General features: G+C 43.0%; 1 protein-coding gene across 1 annotated transcript in view; it reads left to right on the forward strand.

The window, feature by feature from the left end:
• The window catches only part of suclg2 (succinate-CoA ligase GDP-forming subunit beta), an 89,783-nt gene that overhangs the window by 25,619 nt on the left and 39,769 nt on the right, over positions 1-24,395 (forward strand). Inside the window, exons 3-9 of the mRNA XM_029247913.1 lie at positions 13,572-13,671; positions 14,195-14,285; positions 15,850-16,002; positions 16,388-16,477; positions 18,191-18,287; positions 21,605-21,766; positions 22,996-23,138. Of these exons, the coding sequence (XP_029103746.1) occupies positions 13,572-13,671; positions 14,195-14,285; positions 15,850-16,002; positions 16,388-16,477; positions 18,191-18,287; positions 21,605-21,766; positions 22,996-23,138 (836 nt within the window). The remainder of the gene's footprint in view (positions 1-13,571; positions 13,672-14,194; positions 14,286-15,849; positions 16,003-16,387; positions 16,478-18,190; positions 18,288-21,604; positions 21,767-22,995; positions 23,139-24,395) is intronic.

Consider the following 24,395-nt stretch of genomic DNA (forward strand, 5'->3'; position numbering starts at 1 on the left):
GAAAAACCGAGCATATTGCTGCCAGTTGAATTACTGATAGCGTTAGTAAAGAAGAAAACAAACCTATAATACAGAAATCCCGGAGTTTATGGATCATAAAGGAGTGTAATTGTACTCCTGATTTGTGTTTCTGGGGTGAAACAAGTGAATATTCCCCCCTCCAAATTATTTCTGTAAATACATTGCCTGGAATAACGGCTGCATTGAGGCATTTCATAAATCAAAATGTAATTTCAGATGCTTGACGCTTGTGCAATATTGATATGATGCGTTGTACATCACCGTAATTCACTGTACGAGTTCTGCTGCCTTGCCGCCATTACTGCCTCTTATTCAGCCAGAAAGGTACGGCGCTGTTTTTTCGGTCCTGTTGGGTCTAAACTGCATGTTTTATTCAAGCCATCTTATGGTACATTGAACATTAAATTAGGAAGAATAGTGTTAATTTTGTTTGCAACACTCTTGTTTCAGCATCTGCCAGGATGGGGCGGAGCCTGTGAAACGCCCCAAATGAGCTTGGAACTGTCAATGTGTTCCTGGAGTCTCTACATTGGGGTTTTGTCTTTATTTAACAGATTAATTAGCCCAGTCACATGTGTGCCAAGGCTTAAAGAGGGGATCGGGGTGGCTGAGCAAGCTTTTGAAATGAAGATGGCCCAGGGGACTGTAGGTGATCCTTAAAGCCGCCTTTGCTGTAATAGCAGGAAAAGAGAAGTCTGAGCAGGAGTGGTGTGTTAAAGATAGCAAAGAGGTAAGAGGCACAGCAGATATCCATAGCTTTTTTTTTTTTCTTTTTCAAAATTTAATTTAATCAAGCACTTCACCGGTGAAGTGGATATTAATAGACCCTGGGGACCAGGACTGAGTGGATACAACTGAAATAAAAAGATATATATGCACTTGAAAAGATGAAGTCAAGTAAATCAGAGGGGCCCGATGGACCATTTCCAAGGGTTTGAAGAGGTTAGAGGGATAATGCAGAAACCCCTTATATCTCTTTGTACAGTCATTAACACCAGGTGAAATAGGTGAGGGCAAAAAAGGATTGTGTAATATCCATATAAAGATGAGTGAATTCAGCAAATCGTAAGCCAGTAAGTCTGATGTTCCCCATGTGGGGTTTCCAAAGCCGATTTTTACGGAGGGAGCACACGGCATCATAGAGGAGCGTCAACCTGGATCCCCTGGTTATGCCTGGAATCTCATGTGCATTACAGTATGGGTATTGCAGCATCAGTGGAAACTGAGTCCACTTGTTGGAAAGTATATTTTCCTGAGTGTTTTGGTGAATATGTTTGTGGAAATGAGCCCACATGTTTTCCTGTCTCTTGTGTATTATGTTTCTTTTCCTTCACTGCCCAATTTGTTCCATACAGATGATGCCCAGCTCTACTCAAGCTTCTGAATAGGGCTGTGTATAACTACAGTTATTCATCTAGCAGATGCTTTTCTGCAAAGCACCATACAACTGAAAGTATTGTCACTTAGCCCAATGGCACCGTTTTTGCCAGCTTACTTTAGAAAAATAATTGTATATTGGATTGATAGGGAGCAAGTTTTTGTTTAAATGGATAAGTGAGGGCTTATAGAACAGGTATACCATGGGAGATCTGGGGCCAAAATATGTTTTGAGGACCTTGAACGTTCATTTACATTTATTCATTTAGCAGACGCTTTTGTCCAGAGCGACGCGCACATCAGCACAAGTACAATTTATGCATTACACTAAGAGGAGGAGACTTAGCTGCAGACATGAAAGTCTCAAGCAAACCTAGTTTCTTACCTACCACTTGCTGCACCGAGGTTCATCGTTCGAGTAGGTTCAAAGGGATTCAACAGCTCTGAGGGACAGTGGGAGCTTATTCCATCACATTGGAGACAGAAATGAGAACTTTTGGCTTTTAATTTTTGATCCTTGTTAGTAGGACCCCCACACAGCCAGGGGTGGAAGAGCTCTTGCTGGAGCGTAGTGTGAATGTGTCATCAGCTCCTGTAGGTATTGGGACGCAGATCCATCGATGGTTTTTGTAGGCTGTAACCAGTGTTTTCAACTTGATATGGGGAGCTACAGGAAGCTAGTGGTGGGAGATGAATGAAGTTAGAGCTTATGTAGAAAGGGTAAAGAGATGCAGCTCTTAGTTGAAGACGCCATTGCAGATGTATTGAGAAGATCAGTGAAGAGGCTGTTTGTAGCAGAACAGCCTGGAATCACTATGACAAGACAGCGTAGCAAGACCTGGCCAAACTGAGGACTCTGATAAATACTTTACAGGTTATTTGAGCTACAGTCAGCAGCAGATATTTGTGAGTTACTTTGTCGATTCTGAGAGAGAGGGAATTTTGTACAGGTAGCTAACATTGCCAAAGCCATAAAAATGCAGAGCCACTGCTTGGAGACTTGGTGACGAGTATTTGGTTTAAATCAGAAGCGGTGAAGTTATAAAGTGCACCAGTGCAGTTTGTCCGAGCTGGAATATTGCACTCAGTTTTGGCGGCTCTATTTTCAAAGGGCTATAAAAGCACTCTGAAAGGCCCCGAGCAGAGCGGTAGGGTTGATTCCGGGCTTCAAACCAAAGTCTTATGAGGGCACAGCGAAAAGGCTTTGTTTGTGGACTTGGTCGTAGGAGGCTAAAGGGATGTTTTATAGAAATCTCCTATTGGGCCTTAGGGGGCGTTTTGTAGCGTGGACAGAAGCCCTGGAATCCTTCAGAACTAACAGGCAACTTGAGATGGGGCTGAATAGCCTGTAATTGTCTGTGAGCACACACACACACGTGCACACACACACACACACACACACACACACACACACACACAGTGTAGCAGTTTTTTCCCAGTGCTGATGCTGTGCTGACTTCAGCTTCTGTACCAGGAGGTAGGCAAAGGTTGACCGACCAGTCTACCGTTGTCATTGCCCAAATGGAGTGTTTGTTCTGCTTTTTCCCTGCTGTTCTTAGGAAGGATCGACAGTGGTTTGGAGTTAAATCAGCCGTGAATATTCACAGCAAGACTGAAATCTGGCCCGTAAAAGTGGGGCCACATTTTCGAAAAGCGCAAAGCGACCCTCGTCTGCAGAAATGGCAGCGGAAGCTCAACACGAGGCCTTGTGTTTGTCAATGCTCGGCTGCAACTCCGCAGCGCAAACAGCCCGTTGTCCGTGTGAATGTTTCTAATGGACGCCAAGCAGAGGTGGCATGTTTACTAATTTTTCGTCTTGGAGTCCTTCCCTAGGCCGGCTCCCTCTCCGGTCCTCGCCATTGCCAGCAAGCGCTTCATGCACTTCAAGGTTTGCAAAGCCCGCTTTCATCTCCTTCCCCCCAGCATGTTGGGCGAAGGCTTTGAAGAGCACTGACACTCGAAATAACAATGAGTGTGCTTTTAGTATTTCAAGTGCACCTATTCTTTCTGTCCATCAAAGTGAGCCAGGGGTTTCCAAGACTGACGTCATGGGACAAATCGCACTCTGGCAGTGTGACGCTGGGAATGAAATGTGGCCGGGCTCCTATACGTTTACATCTATTCATCTAGCGGGTGCTTTTCTCAACACTCACTTGCATCTCTGAATAAACAAATGTGCATTTTACAAAGGCACTACAGATACAACACGACTATGAAAACGGCCAGTTTGTAGAATTGAGAGGAAATACAAAGGTACTTGTAACAAATAATGTTCTGTAAATTTATGGAGCGGACAGGAGCTCAGATGAGGAACACGTCTGAAGGAGGTGTTTTGAGACCCTCTTGAATCTGAAAAGGGATTCAGCAGCTTTGGGAGATGGAGGGAGCTCATGCACCACGTTGGTGACAGAATGGAGATCCTTTGGGCTTTTGATTTTGACCTCTTGTGTGTGGGATCGTCAAACGATCAGATGGATGGGTGCAGTGCTTTCTGTACTGAAGGGAACGGTCAGGTCCTGTAGGGTTAGGGGTTCAGATCTGATGGTCTTGTTGGCTGTAACTAGTGTTGGACTTTATACAGGCAATTACAGGCAGTCACTGCGAGGTAAAGAGAAGAGATGCATGATAATATATTATAGTGTTTCACATGTTCATTTTCTTTGCAATAGCAAATTTTTATTGATTTTGCAAATTTTAATTTTTTATGTTTAGTTTCCTGGCAGATGCTTTTGCCCTATGCGCCTTATCGGTTATTTAAGCTTCAACCATCAGCCAGAAATTGATATTCACGGAAGCAGTTCACTAGTTTCAGTTGTTTGATGCTCAGAAGAATAATGGCTCTTCACAGTGGAGTGAATACAGTGACAACTTGTTTCACAGAAGGATTTAAAAAGAGTTTGAGGAAAAGGCCTCAGTGTTACAGGCAAATTGGGCATGAAAAAGAGGCATTCCACTTGATCAGACCCTTCGAAACACATCTACAGGATACAAGAGAAAACAAATTACCATAAAGTTGAGGTGAGATTTGTTTCAGGTGGCAAGAACAGTTGATATGATTCATAATTGTAGGATTTCATATCATTAGAGGTCAAGATAAAAATTACTTCATGTCAATTACAAGAACAATGTTAGTAGTGTCAGAAGTGGTAATGGTTATTATCATGATGATGATATAAGAAATTTCTGTTTTAAGCACCTTTAGTCGAACTAGACTGCAGCCCAAACTGCATACAGTGACTCAGCATGGAAAGTAAATGCCACTAGACTGAGGTTTAGTGAAATTGTTCTGGTTCTGTAAAAGAGCACAAAGACGGATTGTTTCCCCTTTTTCAATACCGATATAGATATACTGGAACACCCTGCCTGAGGTCAGGTTGGTCTAACTTTCCTCCGTCAGAAATAGAACTGTGCAAAAAATAGCCCATCAGTCACGAGCGCACGTACGTCGCGTTGCCTTCCACGATGAGTTGGCAGAGCGCGGCATCGAGCCGGCGCCCCACGTTGAAGATCACCTGCTGTTCTCCTACAACCTGATTGTTTAATGAGCAGTTTGGAGCACTCCATGTTGTGTGTTTAGTATTAAAAGTCCTTTGCATACAGCTCTCATACTTCAAAAGGGTGTAGTTGTGCATCCAAGAAAATATATTCTGGCCTTTGTCCATAATGCATTGCGAATTAGAAGATCTCTGGCAGACTAACTGCTTACCTTTTTAATTTTTCTTTGGGCTTGCTTGCATCCTGTTAGCATTGCAAATGGCCCAAGGAAGCGCTGCTGAAAGGGTCTTGTGGTTGTAAAGTGATGTATGATATATTTTCCACGCACTTCCTCCTCCCAGCTCTTCATTTTAATGGCTCGGCGGCATTCGGGACCAGAGGTAAAGTGTGCAGTAGCCAGTGAAACTTGTGAAATCACTGGTTTGTTTGAGGAGCGCCGGAACAAACTTTCCCTGCCCCCCGGTCGAAGTATTGGTTTAATGAATCTTTACGCCCCATTCTCGACGTGTCCCACATCCAATGAGTGTTGTAATGTCATCGGCCTTGGCTGACGTTCACAAGTTCCTGCGAATCTGTAATCGCTTAAGCTCTGCCTTCGGCTGGTGCATTCAAGGTTTTGCGTCTAACTAGAACTACTTTCCAAACCTGCAGTCACCTTGTGTGATCCCGTCCTCATGCTGTCAAAGCAGCACTTAGGCTTTGGTTAGCTATTAATGTACCAGGTGCCACTATTTGGGAACGGAGTTGATGTGGCTTGTAAAATTCCAAATCTCGAAGCCCCATCAGAACCCTACAAGTGCATGTTCAATCTTGTCAGAAACTTTCTTAGTGCTTTGGAAGGAGCTCCATGTCTACTTCCATCAGCTTTGAGACGTCAGCGAAATTCTGGGTTGGTTTGATGCCCAGGATCATGCAGGAAGACTTGTCCACATACTGTCTTCCATCTCCCCCTATCCCATGAAACTGTAGCTGAAGCTTTCTGTGAGAGAGAGCGAGAGAGAGAGAGCTTCTGACCCATAACCTTTAGAAATCTGTGTTGTATGTTAGCTCCAATAGAGTGGATGGGGAAAAAAAAAAGTGGAATAAATATCCAGTGTGAAGCACCAGTACATGTAGAAATGAGCCCTCTCCTATTGCACGTATGATGCTTCCACTTCTTGGGTCAAATTTTATCTTGTGTCCATTTTTTTTAAATTGTGTAACTAAGGACTTTTTGTCATGGCTCAAATTTAGTGGGGGGAGGTTGTCCGGTGATGTCCAAAGAATGTGCCTTTGAAACTTTCTGTAGCGAGCGATGCGACGTGATGGAGGGCCTCTTCCATCTGTCTGTTTCTGCTTCTCGCAATGGTTTTTTTTTTTTTTTTTTTTTTATTGATTCTCATATCTTTACATATAAGTCACTTCAGTCACCGACTGCGAGCACTATTCTCCTTTGTCTTTAATTTGACTATTTAAAAATATGTAGAAGTCTTCTGCTTTCATGAGGCAGTTTCTGTACAGTTGCCTTTGGCGACAGACTGAACAGCCTTCCCTTGCCAAGTGTGTTCACCTGCTCACCACCTGGAAAGACTGGTGGGGCCCGGAGGTGTGAAAGATGTGCCTCGGGGGTTCGCGTCCCTCAGAAGCGTGCGGCGTCTTAACTTGGCCGGCGACGGCCCACCCGCAGTCGTACAGATGCTCCGGCTCACACGTGTGCGTGGTGAGAGTGTGATTACGGAGTCTGGTGGAAACTTCTTGGCTCCAAGCTCTGTCTGTGCGCCTCTTGGTGTTGCCTCATCGGGTAATTTTACTTACATGATGCTTGCGCAGAATTAGCACGTGGAAATAACTGCGCTGGGAAATTTGGGTAGACTGGCCTTTTCTATGAATTATGTGATGTATGTAATTTTGTTTAAACACTTTCCCACAATGACCATGGCTTTATTTATTTGTTTGGGGTAGGGTGGGGGCATGGACATTTATAGAGCAGTGCTTCACAAAGCCTCCCTTCTGAGACGGATCATTTCGATCGGGACCCTGAATTAGAGGCTTTCCAGGTCCCATCACTCCCGCTGTGCGCCGGGTTACATTGTTAAACAGTGATGAATCGCTCCGAGGGAAAGCAATACCCTCCATTGTGTCTGAGCGCCTCATCAGAAGTGTTTTATGGCTCATCTGCTCGTCCTGTACTCTAGAGCAGACACACACCACCCTGAGTGATTCTCCTACTTCTCCACACGGCAGTGTGGGAATGTCGGTGTACGCCAAGCACCTGCCCAATGGCTTATTTACGGTTACTAATGGTTTGCCATTGCCAGCCTACTGAAAATATATAAAATTTTGCCAGCCTTTACATCGGAACCTTTTTGTTGAAGTTACCAACAATCTGTAGACATCGGGGTGGGGGACTTTAATGACGGTCAAGTGAGTTTTCAGATTAAAAGTGTGGAACGAAACTAGACAGCTGTGCACCTCTAGCAGAAGTGAGGGTGTCTGAATTTAAACTCTCTTCCATTTATCTAAAACTATCTGCACTCCCTGCTCCATGTCTAGCCACGAAGGGCTACTAACCCAAGTTTTTTCTTTTTTGGGCTTTATGAAAATCTTTGCATACACTTTCACAAGCTCAATGACTGTGTAAGAAGCTATACGATGTTTGCTAAATGTCAGCAAACTTTAATGTTTTTTCTAAATGAAGGTCTATCCATATGTATGTGTAGCAGAAGGTTTGTAGCATGGGTGCAAAGAGATGAACAAAGACAACTAACTATATACATACTGTATACCTATAGTCCATGGTAAATTGGATATTTAGTGATCTAAGACACACACACACAGACTGAAACAACTTGTTCCATATGAGGTTGCGGCGAACCAGAGCCTAACCTGGCAACACAAGGCGCAAAGCTGGAGGGGGGGACACAGGACAGGATGCTAGTCCGCCCCAAGGCACCTCACACATGACTCAAACCCCAGACCCACCCAAGAGCAGGCACAGGCCAAACCTGCTGCGCCACCATGCCCTCCTTAGTGATCTGTAACTCAAAATTAATGGTACCTCATTTTAACAACAAAAATCCAGTGTGTGTTACATGAGGCTCAATGAGGTTGGTGCAGATTAAAGGATGGAACTTTTCTCTGCTTCCATGTGTTAAAGAATGACTTTCCAGCCCTGGTTATTATCATTAAAACAAAATGGAAATGACCTTTCTTTTATAGGCGGGGACAGATATATACCCGTCTCAAAGACTACGGAGGTGCTTTTGAAGAGGCCAGTTTTTACCACTGGTATCCCCATAATGAATGACAGTACTGCTCTTATATGGCCACTGAAACCATTTCTCCTAATGGAAAGCATTCACATTCAATTAAAAATCATAGCTGTCACTTTTTAGTAGAACTGTAGAGAGCTAATCTTGAACGTTTTGGTCCTGATTACTTATGTAGCTGTATATAAATTGTCAGTTAGCTACTGAGAGTCCACAAATGTTTAATGAAGGTATAACATGTAAAATTACAATACTGTATAAGTGGGTAGATGTATAACTGCAGGTATCTGTTTATTAGTTTGAAGGTGGGCCATTTCATGCTGGCAAACAAAGCTATGAGAAGTAAGTTCAAGATCATTTTTGTTGTCATAGTTGAACGTCCAAAGCTTCTCCATTCTGGCTCCAATGCAGTATAATGAGCTCACTCTGTCCTTCAGAACTGCTGAGTGCCTGTGAACATTTGGGAAGGGCCTCAAAACACGAGTCTTATTTCTCTCCGGATGTCATCGCGCTCTCTCACTCGCACACAGTCTGAAACCACTTGTCCCGAGCAGGGTCACGGCAAGCCAGAACCTAACCCTCAACACAGGACGTAAGGCGGGGGGGGGACATACCCAGGATGGGACGCCGGTCGCAAGGCACCCCAAGCAGGACTCGAACCCCAGACCCACCAGAGAGCAGGCACAGGTCAAACCCGCTGTGCCACCGCATCACCCGATTGCTCATTTACTCCATAAATTTACCTTTTGTTTTTCCTACCAATTCTATATGCAATTACTCATGTAATGTGTACCATGGGAAATGGTGACATCAGAGAATCTGACTGTAGTTTGAGAATTGCTTCTTTGCATCCATGTCTCTCTATCAGTTGAAGTGCATTTTTTTTTTTTTGAAGGAAAAACATCTAATATACACATGCAAATCTTTAACCTTTATTTAGCTGACGCCATTGTTCAAGGCAACATCTGACGGTAGGTATTGTCACATACATAGAGCTGGGTTAAGGGTAAAAGTCTAAAGTACCTTGGGACAGCTGATAAACTGATTACACCTGTTGCCTTCAGATCCAAAGGTCACAGGTTTGAAAGTCACCTACTACTGTAATACCCTTGGACAAGGTACTGTAAATATTTCTCCAGTATAATTACCCAGCTGTATAAATGAGTAAATATGTGTAAGTAGTTTATCGCTGTAAATCGCTTTGGAGGCATGCATCAGCTAAATGGATTAAGGTGAACGTACCTTTCTCAAGGGTTTTATAGCAGAAGGTAGATTCAAATCTGGGGTCTTCAGTTGCAAACAGTGACACTGCTGTCCAATTATGACCCAGGAACCAAAAAGCAACAAAAAAAAAAAATTACGTTACAACTTGTTGCTTAAAGCAATAAATTTTAAAATTTGGCTGTAGGGTTACTCTTGCAATGGGCTTTACTATTAAACTTTTAGACAAAGGTGCTTTTGTACGATATTCAGCGGAAAACAAACCTTAGGGTACGTAAATGACTTTGGATACGACCGTCTCCGAAACGTCTAAATGTAATAAATAATTGCCGTGTGCACCCCCGTCTCTTTTCCTGCTGTCATTTAGCCCTTTTGTGTCTTTAATTGCATATCAGATAATGCTAACTCCGCTGAATCTGTCCTCTGGCTAGATCATAGGAGACTTATTGCTGGAAGAATGCAAGCTGTAAGATGCTGTTGTAATAACCTGCCACTCCCTGCTGTCATCCACAAAACAAGCCTCGAGTTTATTCGTGTTCATTAATGGGAAATGAGTTGCCAGAGGATGGGTGATTCAAATGGCCTTTGATGTGATGGAAGATGTGGAAACGTGCTACTGCTCATCTTTGGTGTCTGCAAGCAAGAAGCAATAACCTCTTTTTTTTTTTTTTTGTAGGGTTTTAATCTCCTTTAAATAAGAATTTGGAATTATCATTCTTGTATTTATTATATCCATTGAAACATGAATAATTAAGGAGCTTTCCCCCTCACCGTTCAGATGTTTGGAAAGCTTTATGCTCTTAGAGTTCATTCATTCTTGTCAGTGTCAGGATTTGCTTTTCCACCTCCCAGTATGAATGGTGATGACTTGCCTTGATGTTTTCTGTCTCATCGCTGCACCCTTCCACAAACGCACTATTTTTTTAAATTTTTTTTTCTCTCTTCCTCTGGCAAGGTCTCCTGCACTCTTCCCCACACTCCTTTCTCTTCCGGCTCCCTAGACGCATTATACACAGAAATCCATGGGTCGATACCGTTCCAGAACACATGACTTTAGCCATTATTGACTGTCAGTCTATAAGTGCTGCTGTTAAGCAGACACAGTATGACTCATGCAGAACCTTGCGGAGAATTTGTTGTTGCTCTTGTGTGTTCTCACTATGGTTTTTATTAAATAGTTGAGGGAAGTGGCTCATGCCAGTGTCTGGGTGGAGAGACACGGTGTCTGTAGGCTGCCACGGTGAAGCACAGACTGAGACTGACGTAGCAAAATTGTGAGCGGCCAAGCGTACTGATGTTTAATTTGCACTTTGTCCTGTTTTCTACCAGCTGTCTACAAGAACTTTGCTAGAAGATGTTCATAGCCCGACTTACTTCCACTCATCTCTATTCCTGTTTGGTCACGGTAAAAAGCCATGGTTTATACAGTCACTCCTACGCAACAGTTTTTTTGGCCAGATGACGTAACTCTCATAATGCCAGTATATGTAGCTTGAAATGGGCTGTGCCTTGGGAAATTGAACTGTGAAGGCACTGAAATGACTTGCAGCATTATGAGGGTAGGTATGAGGTATTATAATTGAGTCTAATGATATGATCTTTTCTGAACAGTAGCCGTGTAGGAGTCCTAGGTAACATTTTTAGATTTGCAAATACATAAAATGTAACACTGTGTAAGTTGCATTTGGAAGAGAAAAATTTCAGTTAAATGTACTGTGCTAATTTCTCTTTTCTTTAAATTTTGATATTGAGATAAATTGGGTCCATATAAGTTAATGTGCAGACCCTTTGGCTTCACAACAGTTTCAGCCCCAACCTCCTCCTGCTTGGAGCAATACTCCTGACTTATCTTTGCCCCGTACTACCCAGGGTGATCATAGGCACGTATCCTCTGCCATCTCTCCCTGCTTTCACTAATTGTCTCATAAACCCCTCTCTTCATTAGCTTACTTTGTGTTTAGCCTTCATATTTCCCGTCTAAAAATGTAATTTCGTCTGCCCTGTCCTTTCAGCACCATACATGCCCACAGGAGTTTTTATTTCATCTTGCTTTGAACTAATTTTTAATTTGGTGCAGTAGCACTCTTTATTACCATATTTATTCATTTATGACTCCCTGCAGCCATTGTGTATTCTCACCTTTATTTTGCCAACAGAAAAGAAACTTCCTGATTTTAGGTTGTTGAAACATTCTGTATCTTTGCAGTTTTCCCAGAGCTTCATTCAACCGTACCATGAAGCTGTTAGCTTTTTTTTTAAAAAAAAAAAAAAAAAATCCTCTGCAGTGGTTTTCTTTGAGTAATCCATTTGGCATAATTCATTCATAATTTATCACACCCACTTTTTGCGGTGTTTTTTTTTTTTTTAAAAAAGCGTGTATGGGGAGCTTGTTCTTTGCCATATTTCTCATTTACTTACTTTCCACAGCTTTCTCCATTGGCTGCTTGTCACAATACCAGTTACAGAGAACATCTTCATGACATAAAGTGGTTAGAGTTCTCTTGCTTTTTTTTTAATATGCACTATGCTCTTTGGTCTTCATTCTATTTTCATGATATTATGCAATGATTCTGTTTATTATATCCAAATTCAAAGAAATGAGCTCCATTAAAGCCTTAAAGAAACCATGCCAATTGTCAGTGAAAGGCTTTTTAAACTTCTTGAAATCATCTCTTTGCTCAAGTACTCTGAAATTCCTCCTGGATTCCTCTAATTTCTGTGTTCTGGTTTAGCTGGTTATGTTCTTTTTAAACTGTAGAAACAGCAGTAGCACAATCTCCGAAAGCTACGTGGCTCGATGGCTCTGTACACCCCAGTCAGAGAGCTATGCTCTTCTACATCTGGCTGCTTGGTGGTCCCACCAAAGAGTCCAAGAATGAAAATTTTGTATATTCTCTGTTTTGGTTCCATACTGGTGAAATGAGTTCCCTCTGTCCCTCAGAGCTGTTGAATGCTTTGCAACAGTCAATAAAAGCCTCAAAACCCGTCTCTTTCAGACCCATTTCTATCCTGATATCTTAACTGCTTCATAAACTTAGATCACGTTGTCTATCGTGACTACCTCTGTACTACTTGTGTAATTTGTGCAGGCAAAAATGGGGGGTGTTGGATAAACTGCGCTTTGATAATTGTGTGTCCATACATAAAGGTCTTTCTCTGTCCTGAAAATGTATTTTTACAGCAGGGTAATTTGTACAGGAGCATTTCAGGGTAGCTACCTTACTCAAGGGTATTTACAACAGGAGATGTGATTCAAATCTACGACCTCTCAGCTCAAAGGCAGCAGCTCTAAGCACTACACTCCTTGCTGCCTCTGTCACCAGAACATTACAAGAAGCATAAGAACTTTGAACTCAAGTTGCAAAAATGTTATGACAAACTGCTCTACTTTAGAGGTTTAAAACCATAGTTTCTGAAGTATTTCCCCATTACCTTAAAAAAAGGAGAAAAAGTTTTGGCAGATGTGCTCTCCTAGACCATTAGATGAATATGTGTGCCTGGTCTCACCCTTGCCAACCTGTCCCAGAGATAGTTAAAGCTCTCCAAGGTCTAGCGCGTGGTGGAGGGGCACGTGACCTGATTCTGATAGGATGGCTGCTGTTAGTGCTTTAACTAAGCCAGACGCAATGGGATCGAACCCCACTGCACTTTTATTCCTACATTCCTGACACCTTTGACTCAATGGTTCCAGGCCTAATTGGGTAACTGGGAGCAGCAGATGCTGACGTGGTTAGAGTTGTTACCTTGCTTTTGAAAACCCCAAGCTGGAATCCTGCTTCCTGTTGTACTACCCATGAGCATGGTACACTAAAATGTTACCCAGCTGCATAAATAAGTAAATCATCATAAATTGTTTTGGAGAAAAGCATTGATTAAATAAATGTAAATGGATATGTGGTGTTAGCACCTTTTCACATATGTCACACAAACTAGTGTGTGTGTTTCTGCTATGGTGGTGATTTGGTTGTGTCATCTCCACATCAGGCTACCTCTCTATAAAACTATGATCATCCAATCTTGGCACCTGCTTCCATCCAGACTCCTCCCACCAAGCCATGTGGGAGGAGCTTAACTGTCAGGCAGAGGTGGCTATTTGTATTGTCACAATTATGGCCTTAATTGGACTGCTTCCTCGTTGCTCCATCTGTTTCTGCAGCAACATAACCCTGTTCCTCCCCCATCTTCACCGATCGCTCTCTTTCTCTCTAGACGCCAAGGAGATTGTCCTGAAGGCTCAGATTCTGGCAGGGGGTCGAGGGAAGGGCGTGTTCAACAGCGGCCTTAAGGGAGGAGTACACCTGACCAAGGAGTGAGTACTGCCTTCCTGGCTGTCAGCGAAGCACCGTGTGCTGCACCGTGTGGTATCGAGGGTTTGTCCTCTAGTTTTAATGAACGCAGCAATGGGACTCCTCTCCATGGGCCCCGGTGGCACCAGGCTCGTCCCTTTGGACTTGGAGGTACCACTTCCAAATTAATAGGACTTTTTTTTGGGGCAGACTGACATTTATGGAGACAGTGTCACCTTTGCACAGTGTTTAGGAGAGCAGGAAGTGTTTAAAGTTCGGCTTCACTTGACAGAACAATTTTTCACAGCCTCCCCCCCCCAACACACACACACACTCCGTAAAATTATTTGCTTCCTGAGAGTGTGTGTAATATTTAGAAAAAAAAAAAAGTAGACGTACTGCTGAACCAGAAAAGTCAAAAGAACTGCTTTTGATGCTTTAAAAAGATGAGATGACCTTTTTTTTTTTACAGATGAAAATGCACTTGTTAAAAAAAGTTTAGACGTATGAACTGGGACAAAGGAACTGAGCGCTGTTTCTCCCCAGTCCCGCAGTGGTTGGAGAGCTTGCCAATAAAATGCTGGGATTCAACCTGACCACCAAGCAGACCCCGAAGGAGGGGGTCAAAGTGAAAACGGTGAGTGCACATCGTGGTGGAGCAGCATGGTCTTTAATGCTTTTTTTGCAGTCCTGCCAGTTTGATACATTGCATATTAATAATTAATTCCTTTTTCCATATTAACGTGTGTCTGATGTAATGATGCACTGCTGTAATTGCGTATTTATTATTTGCGATATTGTTTTCCTTTGGGGGTGCTGGCGTAGCGTGCTGTAATTAGTCTGTGTTAGGCCCGTGTCATTACCCCATATTGGGCCACTCGCTGTTTGTTTGTTTGTTTTTTGAGCCAGCCGCTGTTTGTTTTTTTTTTGTTTATGCTGCCCGACGCGGTACTAAACAGCGAGTGTGCGCTCACATTCGCCGCCGGTTAGCGAACCAGCTCCAACAAGCAGGAGCCTGGTTTCCAGCCAAGGCGTAGTGGGGGAAACACATTTCCAGGTAATGAAGCATCCCTGCCCTTTAGCTGGTGGCACCCCCCCCCCCCAACCATGTGTTTGTGGAAGACCGCCTAGAGCTCCTGTTACCACTTGTTTTACTCCTCCCCACTCTTTCTCTGCTCTGTTACTTCTACGTTTGTTTATTTGGCTCACATTTCCCTCCAAAGCAAATTAAAATGCAGAGTACATAAGATTTACGTTTATTCATTATTCAATGGGTTTTTTTTTTTTTTTTTTGAAGTGATTTACAATGTTAAGCTACCTGACAATGATTTACTCATTTATGTAGCTGTATAATTATTACTGCATCAGTTCAAGGTAGGTGCCTGGATCAAGGGCACTACAGCAGGAGGTCGGATCTGCTGGCCCAACTGCTCCCCCAGTCCCTGTTTCCATAGTTAACGTGCAGTTTCTTTTGAGAAGGGTTTGGGAGATCAGGGGCGTGTCTCTTTGTCAAAGGAGGTGTGTGGTGGGTTTTTTTTTTTTCCTTTTTTCTTTTTAAAAAAAAAAAAAAAAAAAAAAAAAACACACCCCCAGCTATAGCTGGTGCAGTGCAGCTCAGCAACAACAGCGGACCCCTTCGCTTTTGATATCCGACATGGCTGTTTCAGACCTCTATATCCACAGTTCATACGCTTCGTATGTTTGCAGTTACGGAGGAATGCCATTTAATAATTCATCCCCCTGTAAATTGATTTAATTCGACGGCGCACGGTATCGTAAACAACTGCCGGCGAAAACTGCTTCCCTGCTGTCTCTTTCCCCTCGTCGTGCGGCGCTTGTAGATTAAGCTAATGAATGAAACCGCTTCGAAAGGCAATACACACACAGTCCAGGATTGAATATTTCACATTTAAATGGCTGTAATTGCGTTGTCAGGGTCTGATCCCTAGAGAATCCCGCCAATGGCTTGTTGCACGGCCATTGTGGCGGTCCGCTAATGCACTCTTTGTTTTTCTGTGGATGAGAGCCTGCACGTAGCTTCTGTTTTCGAGGACTCTGGTGTGGGTTACTGTGATGCACGAGGATGAGTATCTGATCGTAGCTACCAGGTCAGCGGCCCCAACCCTCCTTTGGGATGATCCTGAACACCTGGCAGGTGCAACATCAATGTAATGCAGGTCACCCATCCTCCTTTCGTGCAGGTCATGGTGGCGGAGGCCCTGGACATTGCAAGGGAGACGTACTTTGCCATCCTGATGGACAGATCCTGCAATGGGCCAGTGATGGTGGGCAGTCCCCAGGGTGGAGTCGACATCGAGGAAGTGGCAGCGAAAACCCCGGAGCTCATTTTTAAGGTCCTGTTTGCTCGATTTGCCCGTTGAACACTCCGTGGTGCTTGCTTACGCCAAAACGCAAAGTAAGTAAATGGAAAAACCCATCTGCTGCCTTGTCACCGACAGCAGATCTCTGGCTGGCTCTCCTCCTAAGCATGCTGAGCTGCGGTAGTCGCAGCGCGTCCTTCCGAGCACAGCCTATTATCCCGCTCCGTTTTCCGCCACTCGGTGTCTGTGTGATTTCCGCGAAATGGGCTTGTAATTATAAAGCCATTGTTTTGGGCTCATGGTTTTATCCTGGCGTTGTGCCACAAGTTAATTGTTGCCTCATGATTTAATGTGAATATGCACTTAATGTCAAATTAGGCCTAATGTTGTATTTTCATTTTCTCCACTTTTGCTACAGGAAGTCATAGATATTTTTGAAGGCGTGCGGGATGAACAGGCACTGCGCATGGCAGTCAATCTGGGCTTCAAAGGACCTCTGGAAAGACAGGTGCAAAACAGCACGATGATGACACTGTACAGCAGCTAGATTAAACTACAGGTGGTCTCCGATTTATGATGGGGTTACGTTCCGCGAAACCAATCGTAAGTCGAAAATGCATTTAATGCACCTAACCTACCGAACATCATAGCCTAGCATACGTGCGATGGCCGTTACGGGATCGCTGCCTTCACGCTGGGCAATTATCTTGAGTTTCTCCTCAAGAGTAATTGCCCTTTTCTTCTTCTTGCCAGTAGTAGGAGACACAGATGGACTTCTCTGTGACATTATGGATGCACAAAACACAACCGCATGGCAGCCCGGGAGATGCGGATCGCTGCCTCTGCCCAGCATCACAGGATAATATCGCACTGCGTATCGCTTGCCCGGGGGGATTCAAAGTACGGTTTCTGCTGAATCTCTATTGCCAGCTCTCCATTGTAAAGTCGAAACGGTTGTAAGTCGAACCATCGGAAATCGGGGACCACCTGTAGAGTGGAACATGGTAAAAGGGATTAGAGCACCTCTGGAGAGACGTGTATTTACAACACTGTACAGGCAGCTAGACTGGAATTCAACAAACCATAGTACAACATGGTAGCCCAAGGCTGTTTGTAATATGAGGTTTGTACAATCAGCTCCTTAGTGATTTACTTATTTTATATAGCAAGGTAATTTTTTTTATTGTATCAGTTCAGGGTAAGTACCTTGATCAAGGGTAGTACAGCAGGAGGTACAGGATTCAAACCTGTGTCCTTGGATTGCAAGGGTCACCACACTACCTACTCCCATTGTTATTTATTAGTATACAACAGGTGATAAATATTATTTCACTTTTTCTATCCAGTTAAGTAGAGGTTGAATAATTTCCATATTAAATTTCTGGGCAAACTGTGTTGTTTTGTGGCTCATTCATATTCCTTATAAAATGCAAAGGTGCTTTTAAAATTAACATAGCAGAAAATTAGTGCTGATGTACAAATCGGCACAATGAATTGGTTTTTAAATATAAGAGTAATGTATTTTGGAGAAATGCGTCCCATACTATTTGTAACTAGTTCTGTATTTATTCTTCATGCGTTCCGACAGCCTGGCAAAGTGAAGAGGAGCGCCTGTCAACGCCACTCAGTGGCTCTCTTCACTTTGCTTCTTTAATATGCATCAGTTCCAATTGTCTGTTTGATTTAATGGCAATTAGATGGATTCTTAAAGAAGTTAAGAGCGCAAAGACACATTCTGCATGTGAAAGAATTCTATCAAGGGCTGGTAAAGCGAATCTAAAATGACATGCACTCTGTATAAGGAGGGATGTAGCTACTCCAATGTAATTGTTGATCATTACATATGATCATGGTGCACATGATCGCTGTGCCACCGTGGCACCCCGTATAAATATCAGTATGAGGAAATGTCAAATCGAGGTGTATAATGTGGAGTAATAAGGGTACGATTTATTCCACATTGTAATTGGCTTAGAAACCACCCTTGAAGAAAAGCAGAACTGAGGAAGCAGGTTAAAGTTTGCCATTAAAAATGACGGTGCGAAGACTGCTTGCTCTCTAGGAGGTCAGGTGTTGGAGGGGGGCGCCCAGGTCGCTCTCTGTGGCCGTCGGGCATGTTTTATTAAGGTCCTTGTTATCTGTGGAGTTGGTCCACGTAGCCTCGTGCTCAGCAGCCATTGAAGGATTGTGATTTAATTGCTGCTCTCTGTGGAACTTGCAGGCGGCCGATCAGATTAAGAAGCTTTATGATCTGTTCCTGAAAGTAGACGCAACTCAGGTTGAAGTCAATCCCCTTGGAGAAACTCCTGAAGGAAGAGGTGAGGAAATTAATGGTTTTTTTTTTTTTTTAAAAAACATCCTTCAGGTCCTCCTGTGGAGGATGTGCATGCTTGTTTTGCTGATGGAATGGAAGTTCCCATTGTGAGCATCCAGCCCTTCCTGGTCAAAAAAAAATTAGACCATGAAAAACTGAATGGAATCTTTCAGGAATTTTTTTTTTTTTTTTTTTTGTATTTGTCATTTGCTTCAAGCAAAGTGATTTTTAAAGTCACCTTGGTGAATAAGGTGTGTGGGTTGGTAACACTACATAGTATCCATTGTAAGTCGCTTTGGAGAAAAGCGTCTGCTAAATAAATGTAAATGAAAACATTTTACTCTTTGGTTTAAGTAGAGTTTGTGCCATCTTGTTTTTTGCAGGTGCATGTTTCTTGTAGCTTTATACAAATATCTGTGTTTGGTATAAAAAATAAATCCTTCCTTCATATAACAGTGGCCCTGTACAATGGAAAAACTGCAGTAACAGCTTATGAAAACGTATAGTTTTTTTTCAAATAATGGCTTTATTCTTTTTTTTCTCTCAATGCAGTAATTTTACATCCTCATCAGGATTTTCCCCCTAGCCTATGTGCTGCAAAGCACAAAGAGGCTGTTTTTCCCATAACAAAACAATTGCATAACTTCCTTCTTCCTGTCGCATGTAAAGTCTCAGCCAATCACAGAGCACATTATGGTAAATGCAACTCACAACTAAAATAGCGGGTTCTGTTTTTACAAATATGCAGTGTAAACATGTAAAATATAAACGGATTGCCTTAGCCGTTCGTATAAGTTGAATAGCCTTGCATTTTTGTAAAAAAGTGAGTACGGTTTACGAGTCAGTGCAAAAAGTAACAGCGTAATAGGTGATTTGAATTCAATAAGTTTTGCAACAGAAATGAGAAAAATGTTTGAGGTGTCATGTCACATAAAAATACTGCTTATTTGGGTTAATTTTAAATCGTTTATTTCCAGAAAATAACTGTTTATAGTGTGTGTGCGTGTGTCCGTAATGTGGTCCCCTCCCCCCCCTTCTAAAATGCTACTTCGATCATCTGACAAGGATACTTTGCCTTGTGGGGTGGCTTTTCAGAACAAATTAACCCCATTAAGGACAAAAGATTGGTGCTTTTGTTTGTATAGTTCTGTATGATTTGTTTCCTTGCTTCATCTAGGCCTTTACTAAAAGCTGTCCTAAATACATTGAGCTTTTCAGTCTCCAAACTCAGATGTCCTCTGTTCTTCTCAATAATTTATTTTGTGTGTGTGTGTGTGTATTACATGTATAAAATATGAATGATGTAATGCACACATTGTATTTTCATGGAGAAAAGTATCTGCTAAATGAATAAATGTAAATGCTCTTTTTCTTGGATTTTTTTGGAATCTCAGGTATAAAAGTGGTTGGATGACACTACAGGGAAACGCGCAGCCACTTTACAGTGACACTGACACGGGTTGTCTTGCTCGGGGATGCAAGGCAGACTGCAAGCGACTATTGAATTGGGGAACAAGAACGATGAGGCGTGAAACGGGTGACGGCTGTGGGTGAATGTGTACAAGGGGCCGGAGGCGTGCGATGGCCACGTGTGCTAGTCAAATTAAATTGAAGCAGAAAAATTGTCTTTCATTTCCTGCTCTATAAATACATTTGGAGAAGCCTCTTGCTGCACAGTGGCTCAAGCCCTCAGGAGAGGGTAACAAAGGATTTCTTCCTTTTCGCACACAACGCACACGGTTTTCTTTGTTTCGGTGGAGGGAAAGCTCATTTTTAAGAGCGGCTAATGACGAACGTTCCTGTCTCTCTGTCGGGGTTTGATCGAACGCAGAGTTGGAGTTCGGACCTGCTGAACAAGGCGGTTGTAGAAAGAAGCCGTTTGTCTGATTAAAAACAAACGGCTCCTCTCTTTTTAATTATTTTTATTTAATTTTCCATCTCGCTGAAGATGAAAGATGTAAGCATAATCGAACATTGTAATGCAGTACTCGAACTGCTGAATAAAAGAATGGAACCTAATAAACAGACAATCAGCTGTTGGTAAATCCATGTTACAAAAACAGTCAACAAAGGACAGTGATGGAACTGTTTGCTGTTTTTTAAACTTACAATTACGTTTGTAAACTTACATGTACAAATTCAGAAAAGTGTGCGTTCCCTGGATACCATTTAAATCACTTATTTGAATGAGCCCACAATCTTAATTGTTTAAGTCAACGTCAAAATGTCTGATACATTAAAAAAATCTTAAGTTAAACTGTGTGGATAAAATCTTTATTTCATCTACCATATTTTTCCCCCATCTTTTATGCACTCCCCCATTAAAGCCTTAAAACACCTTGTTTCGTGATACGTATTGTCGGAAAACACAATTAACCCCAATGGCCATTGTGGTGTTGAAGCTCTCAGCAGTTCTTTTTCTGCACTTCTCTAAGCTAAATCGTCTTTTCAGAAGCCATGCAAGAACAGTAAATGCGAAATCGTACGAAATGCATTCTTCTCTTTAATGTCGGGACACGAGAGCTGTGCTCGACGCCGGAGCAAATACGGCGTGCGGCTCACAGCCATTTTTCTCCCCAACCCGGCCCCTTTCGCTCCCAATTTTATTACTTTTGGGAATGCCGGCCTGGCTTTATTTCCCCAAGAAGAGTCATTATGAGGTAAATTTACAGTTGGTTCCTGGAAGAACCAGTACGCTGTGACTGTCATTTTTCTCGGCTGGTTATGCACTGCTGGTAGATGAAGACTCTTATCATCCTGCACAATTTTTTTTTTTTTTTTTGCAGTGAACAGCAGTGAGCAGAAGGTTTGGGTGTGTTGAGAGTGAACAAGACGTGCACTGATGCAGCTCAGCAAGGGAAATGCATCAATAGTTTTCCGTCATTAATGCAGCAAATAATTAGCTTTTTTCATTATGTTTTATGGCCCAAATGGTCAGAAGTTGTAGTGAATGTCACACCCCCCCCCCAACTCCTAAATGTGCATGCATGTGTGGTTTTCACTTTTTTGTTGAAAGGTTTAAATGAGTATGTGAGGGGCAAAAGTCTTATTTAAACTTGCATAAAAGGTAGTGAGATAGTCAATTTAGGACAAAAAGGCTTAACAAGCATTTGGCAGACCTTTTCATTTGAAGACTTGGGTGCTTTTAAAAAGGGTCATTTAAATATTTTATTATGAAGTCGTTAGACATGTCAGTCATCATAACTAGATGCATTAGTGAACTCAGCTGATGGGTATGTAAAGTCTAGTCTCTTTTTAGTCTGACTTCAGTTTGTCCAGTTTAGCTCTTTCTCGCTCACGGTTTTTCCCTCCATTTCACAGTCGTGTGCTTTGATGCCAAAATAAACTTTGACGACAACGCGGAGTTCCGGCAGAAGGACGTGTTCGCCATGGAAGACATGACGGAGAGCGACCCCACCGAAATGGAGGCGGCCAAATACGACCTCAAGTACATTGGCCTTGACGGCAACATTGCATGCTTCGGTGAGCTGGCGGACGCCAACCACACGTTTGCGCACAAATGCTACAAGCTTGTATGTGAAACGTGGTCACGAGTTTTTACACCTCTCCTGTTAGGACGATTTCTTGAAACCCACCGTAAGACCGGTTGTCTCCATAAAAGCCGCGCAGGCTGTCGCCATGACAGCTGCTAAACCGAATTTCCTTTCATTAAGACTTGCGTCTGAACGCTTGCCAACACGCAGCCTCGGCCCTGTCGCCCTAAATGGGGTAAGACGTCTGTAGCTGGGTGTGCGAAGCTGGTGGGAAACTGCCAACCGCTTCTGCACTAACTGCGGCAGGACCCCGCTCCTTTGGTCTCTTGGCAGCGGTGGCACCAAGCTGGTGAAACGGAACCCTTTTCATCAACCGTCTTTCTTCTTCCCCTGAAGTTCAGTACAGAAGGCGGTGAGAGATTTGCTTACACCTTTATTACAAGGCTGGAAGAGAGATGAAAACGGTGTTTTCGGCAAACTCGTCGAGTTTCTTGACCAAACAATCATCTTGGGATTTATTTCATTAAAAACACATGCGCGCATTCTCACAGGCTACTCCGTTGGACTCCTATGTTGTATGCTTAAGAAAGGAAGTAGTTGTGATGCCAAATAACTTTTGTAATCAAAGATTCAAAAAGCTTAACTAATCATTCTAATTTGCCCTTTTTATATGGGGGCAGCAGGTGATGTGGTAGTGAGGACCATCACCTTGTAACCAGAAGGTTGCTGGCTTGAATCCCACCTGCTGTAGTACCCTTGATCAAAGTACTTCCTCTTAGTTGATCTGGTAATTTCCTGTATAAATGGATGAATCGGTGTCAGCAGTTTAATATGCAGACATTGTCATTAGCCTTGAACAATGACTTTATGCTTGAAAAGGAGGCCGGGCTCTGAAACATAGTGTAACAACAAGTTTAATTTAGTTTAATGGAACACGGATGTGTTTCAGCTAGGTGCGTGTATCAGTGCGCGCGTACTTTACGTAAAGTGACACACAAGTTGTGTGTGGAATGTGACAGGTTATGACATGACTGTTAAATGCCCGATGAATAAATAGTAATAATTTTCTTTATTTCACACTCCTCTCAGTGTGTGCCTTCGGGTTTACAGTAGCGTGATATCCGGGAAACTTCCCTCTCTCCCTCGTGGAGCTGTGTGATGACAATAGCTGTCACAATACTCGAACGACATTGACTCACCACAAAACTGCTCCTGCAGTGAACGGTGCCGGTCTCGCCATGGCAACCTGCGACATCATCGACCTCCACGGGGGCAAACCAGCCAACTTCCTCGATCTTGGAGGAGGCGTGAAGGAGAACCAGGTGTACCAAGCGTTCAAGCTTCTCTCTGCTGACCCAAAGGTAGGTTTTCTCCTTTGAGGCTTTTCTAGAAGCCCAGCATTGACAGCCTAGCAGGATGTATTTAAAATTGTGTGCCGCTGGGCGACCGCACTGCTGCTTTGGCCAACTGCTGTATGGCCCACAGTGGGGACCTAGGTTCTGTTCCAGACCAGCTGTTTGTGCCAAGTAGGCCCAAGGAGCACAAACAGGTCCGTGTTCCTTTGTAGGGTAACACAGCTGGGGTTCTCTTCCCTCTGTTACTTGCAGCGACGCCCTGCGATCGGCTCGCCGTCCCCTGAGCTGCAGGTGCAATCAGACAAACGACACTCTCCTTGCCACATTGGAGCCATTTCAAAAGAAATTGCGTGTTGTTGTGGGCAGATGCTTTCTGCTTGACATTAAGCAGCTCGCTCAATATGGAGCTCAGTGGAGATACCAGGTATTGATTCTGGGTGGTGGGGGCATGAGAGCCTGGGGGTTCTGTACAGTATGTCAGCATAATGTTAGAATACCACAGAATAGTAGTAATATTAAGAGTACAGACATGCGTCGCTTGACGATGGGGATACGTTCTGAGAAATGCATCGTTAGGCGATTTCATCGTTGTGCGAACATCATAGTGTACTTGTACACCCCTACACGGTATAGCCTCGATCATAGAGTGTACTTATACAAACCAAGATGGTATAGCCTCGATACAGTCAAGAGACACGGTAAACCCAACATTTATGATGCTGCTGCTGACGTAACGCAGCATGTTGTTTTATAGTAAACTTTTTATAGGTAGAGAGTACACTGCAAAATAATAAAAAGTACAGAATAGTAAATACATACACCAGTAACACAGGTATTTATCATTATCAAGTATGTACTGTACATAACTATGTGCTGTACTTTTATATGACTGGCGGTGTGTTAGGTTTGTTTACAACAGCACCATCACAAACACGTGACTAACACATTGCGCTACGACGTCTCTAGTCTAAGAATTTTTCAGCTCCCTTATAATATTATGGTACCACTGTCGTATATGCGGTCAGTCGTTAAGTGAAATGTTAAGCGGCACATGACTGTAATTGTTTTACAGGGGCCAGTTGGTGGCATTGTGGTTAGGGTTGCATTTAGAGGATCTGGGTTCAAAATCTAGCTCATACTTCAGTACCCTGGATCAAGAGACTTAGCCAGAATCCATTCAGTAAAAATTACCCAGAATAGATGGGTACATGGTTGTAAGTAGCTTTGCAGTAATACACTTGATAAATAAATATAACAGATTAT

This window comes from Scleropages formosus, chromosome 22, assembly GCF_900964775.1.
Source record: "Scleropages formosus chromosome 22, fSclFor1.1, whole genome shotgun sequence".
NCBI lineage: Eukaryota > Metazoa > Chordata > Actinopteri > Osteoglossiformes > Osteoglossidae > Scleropages > Scleropages formosus.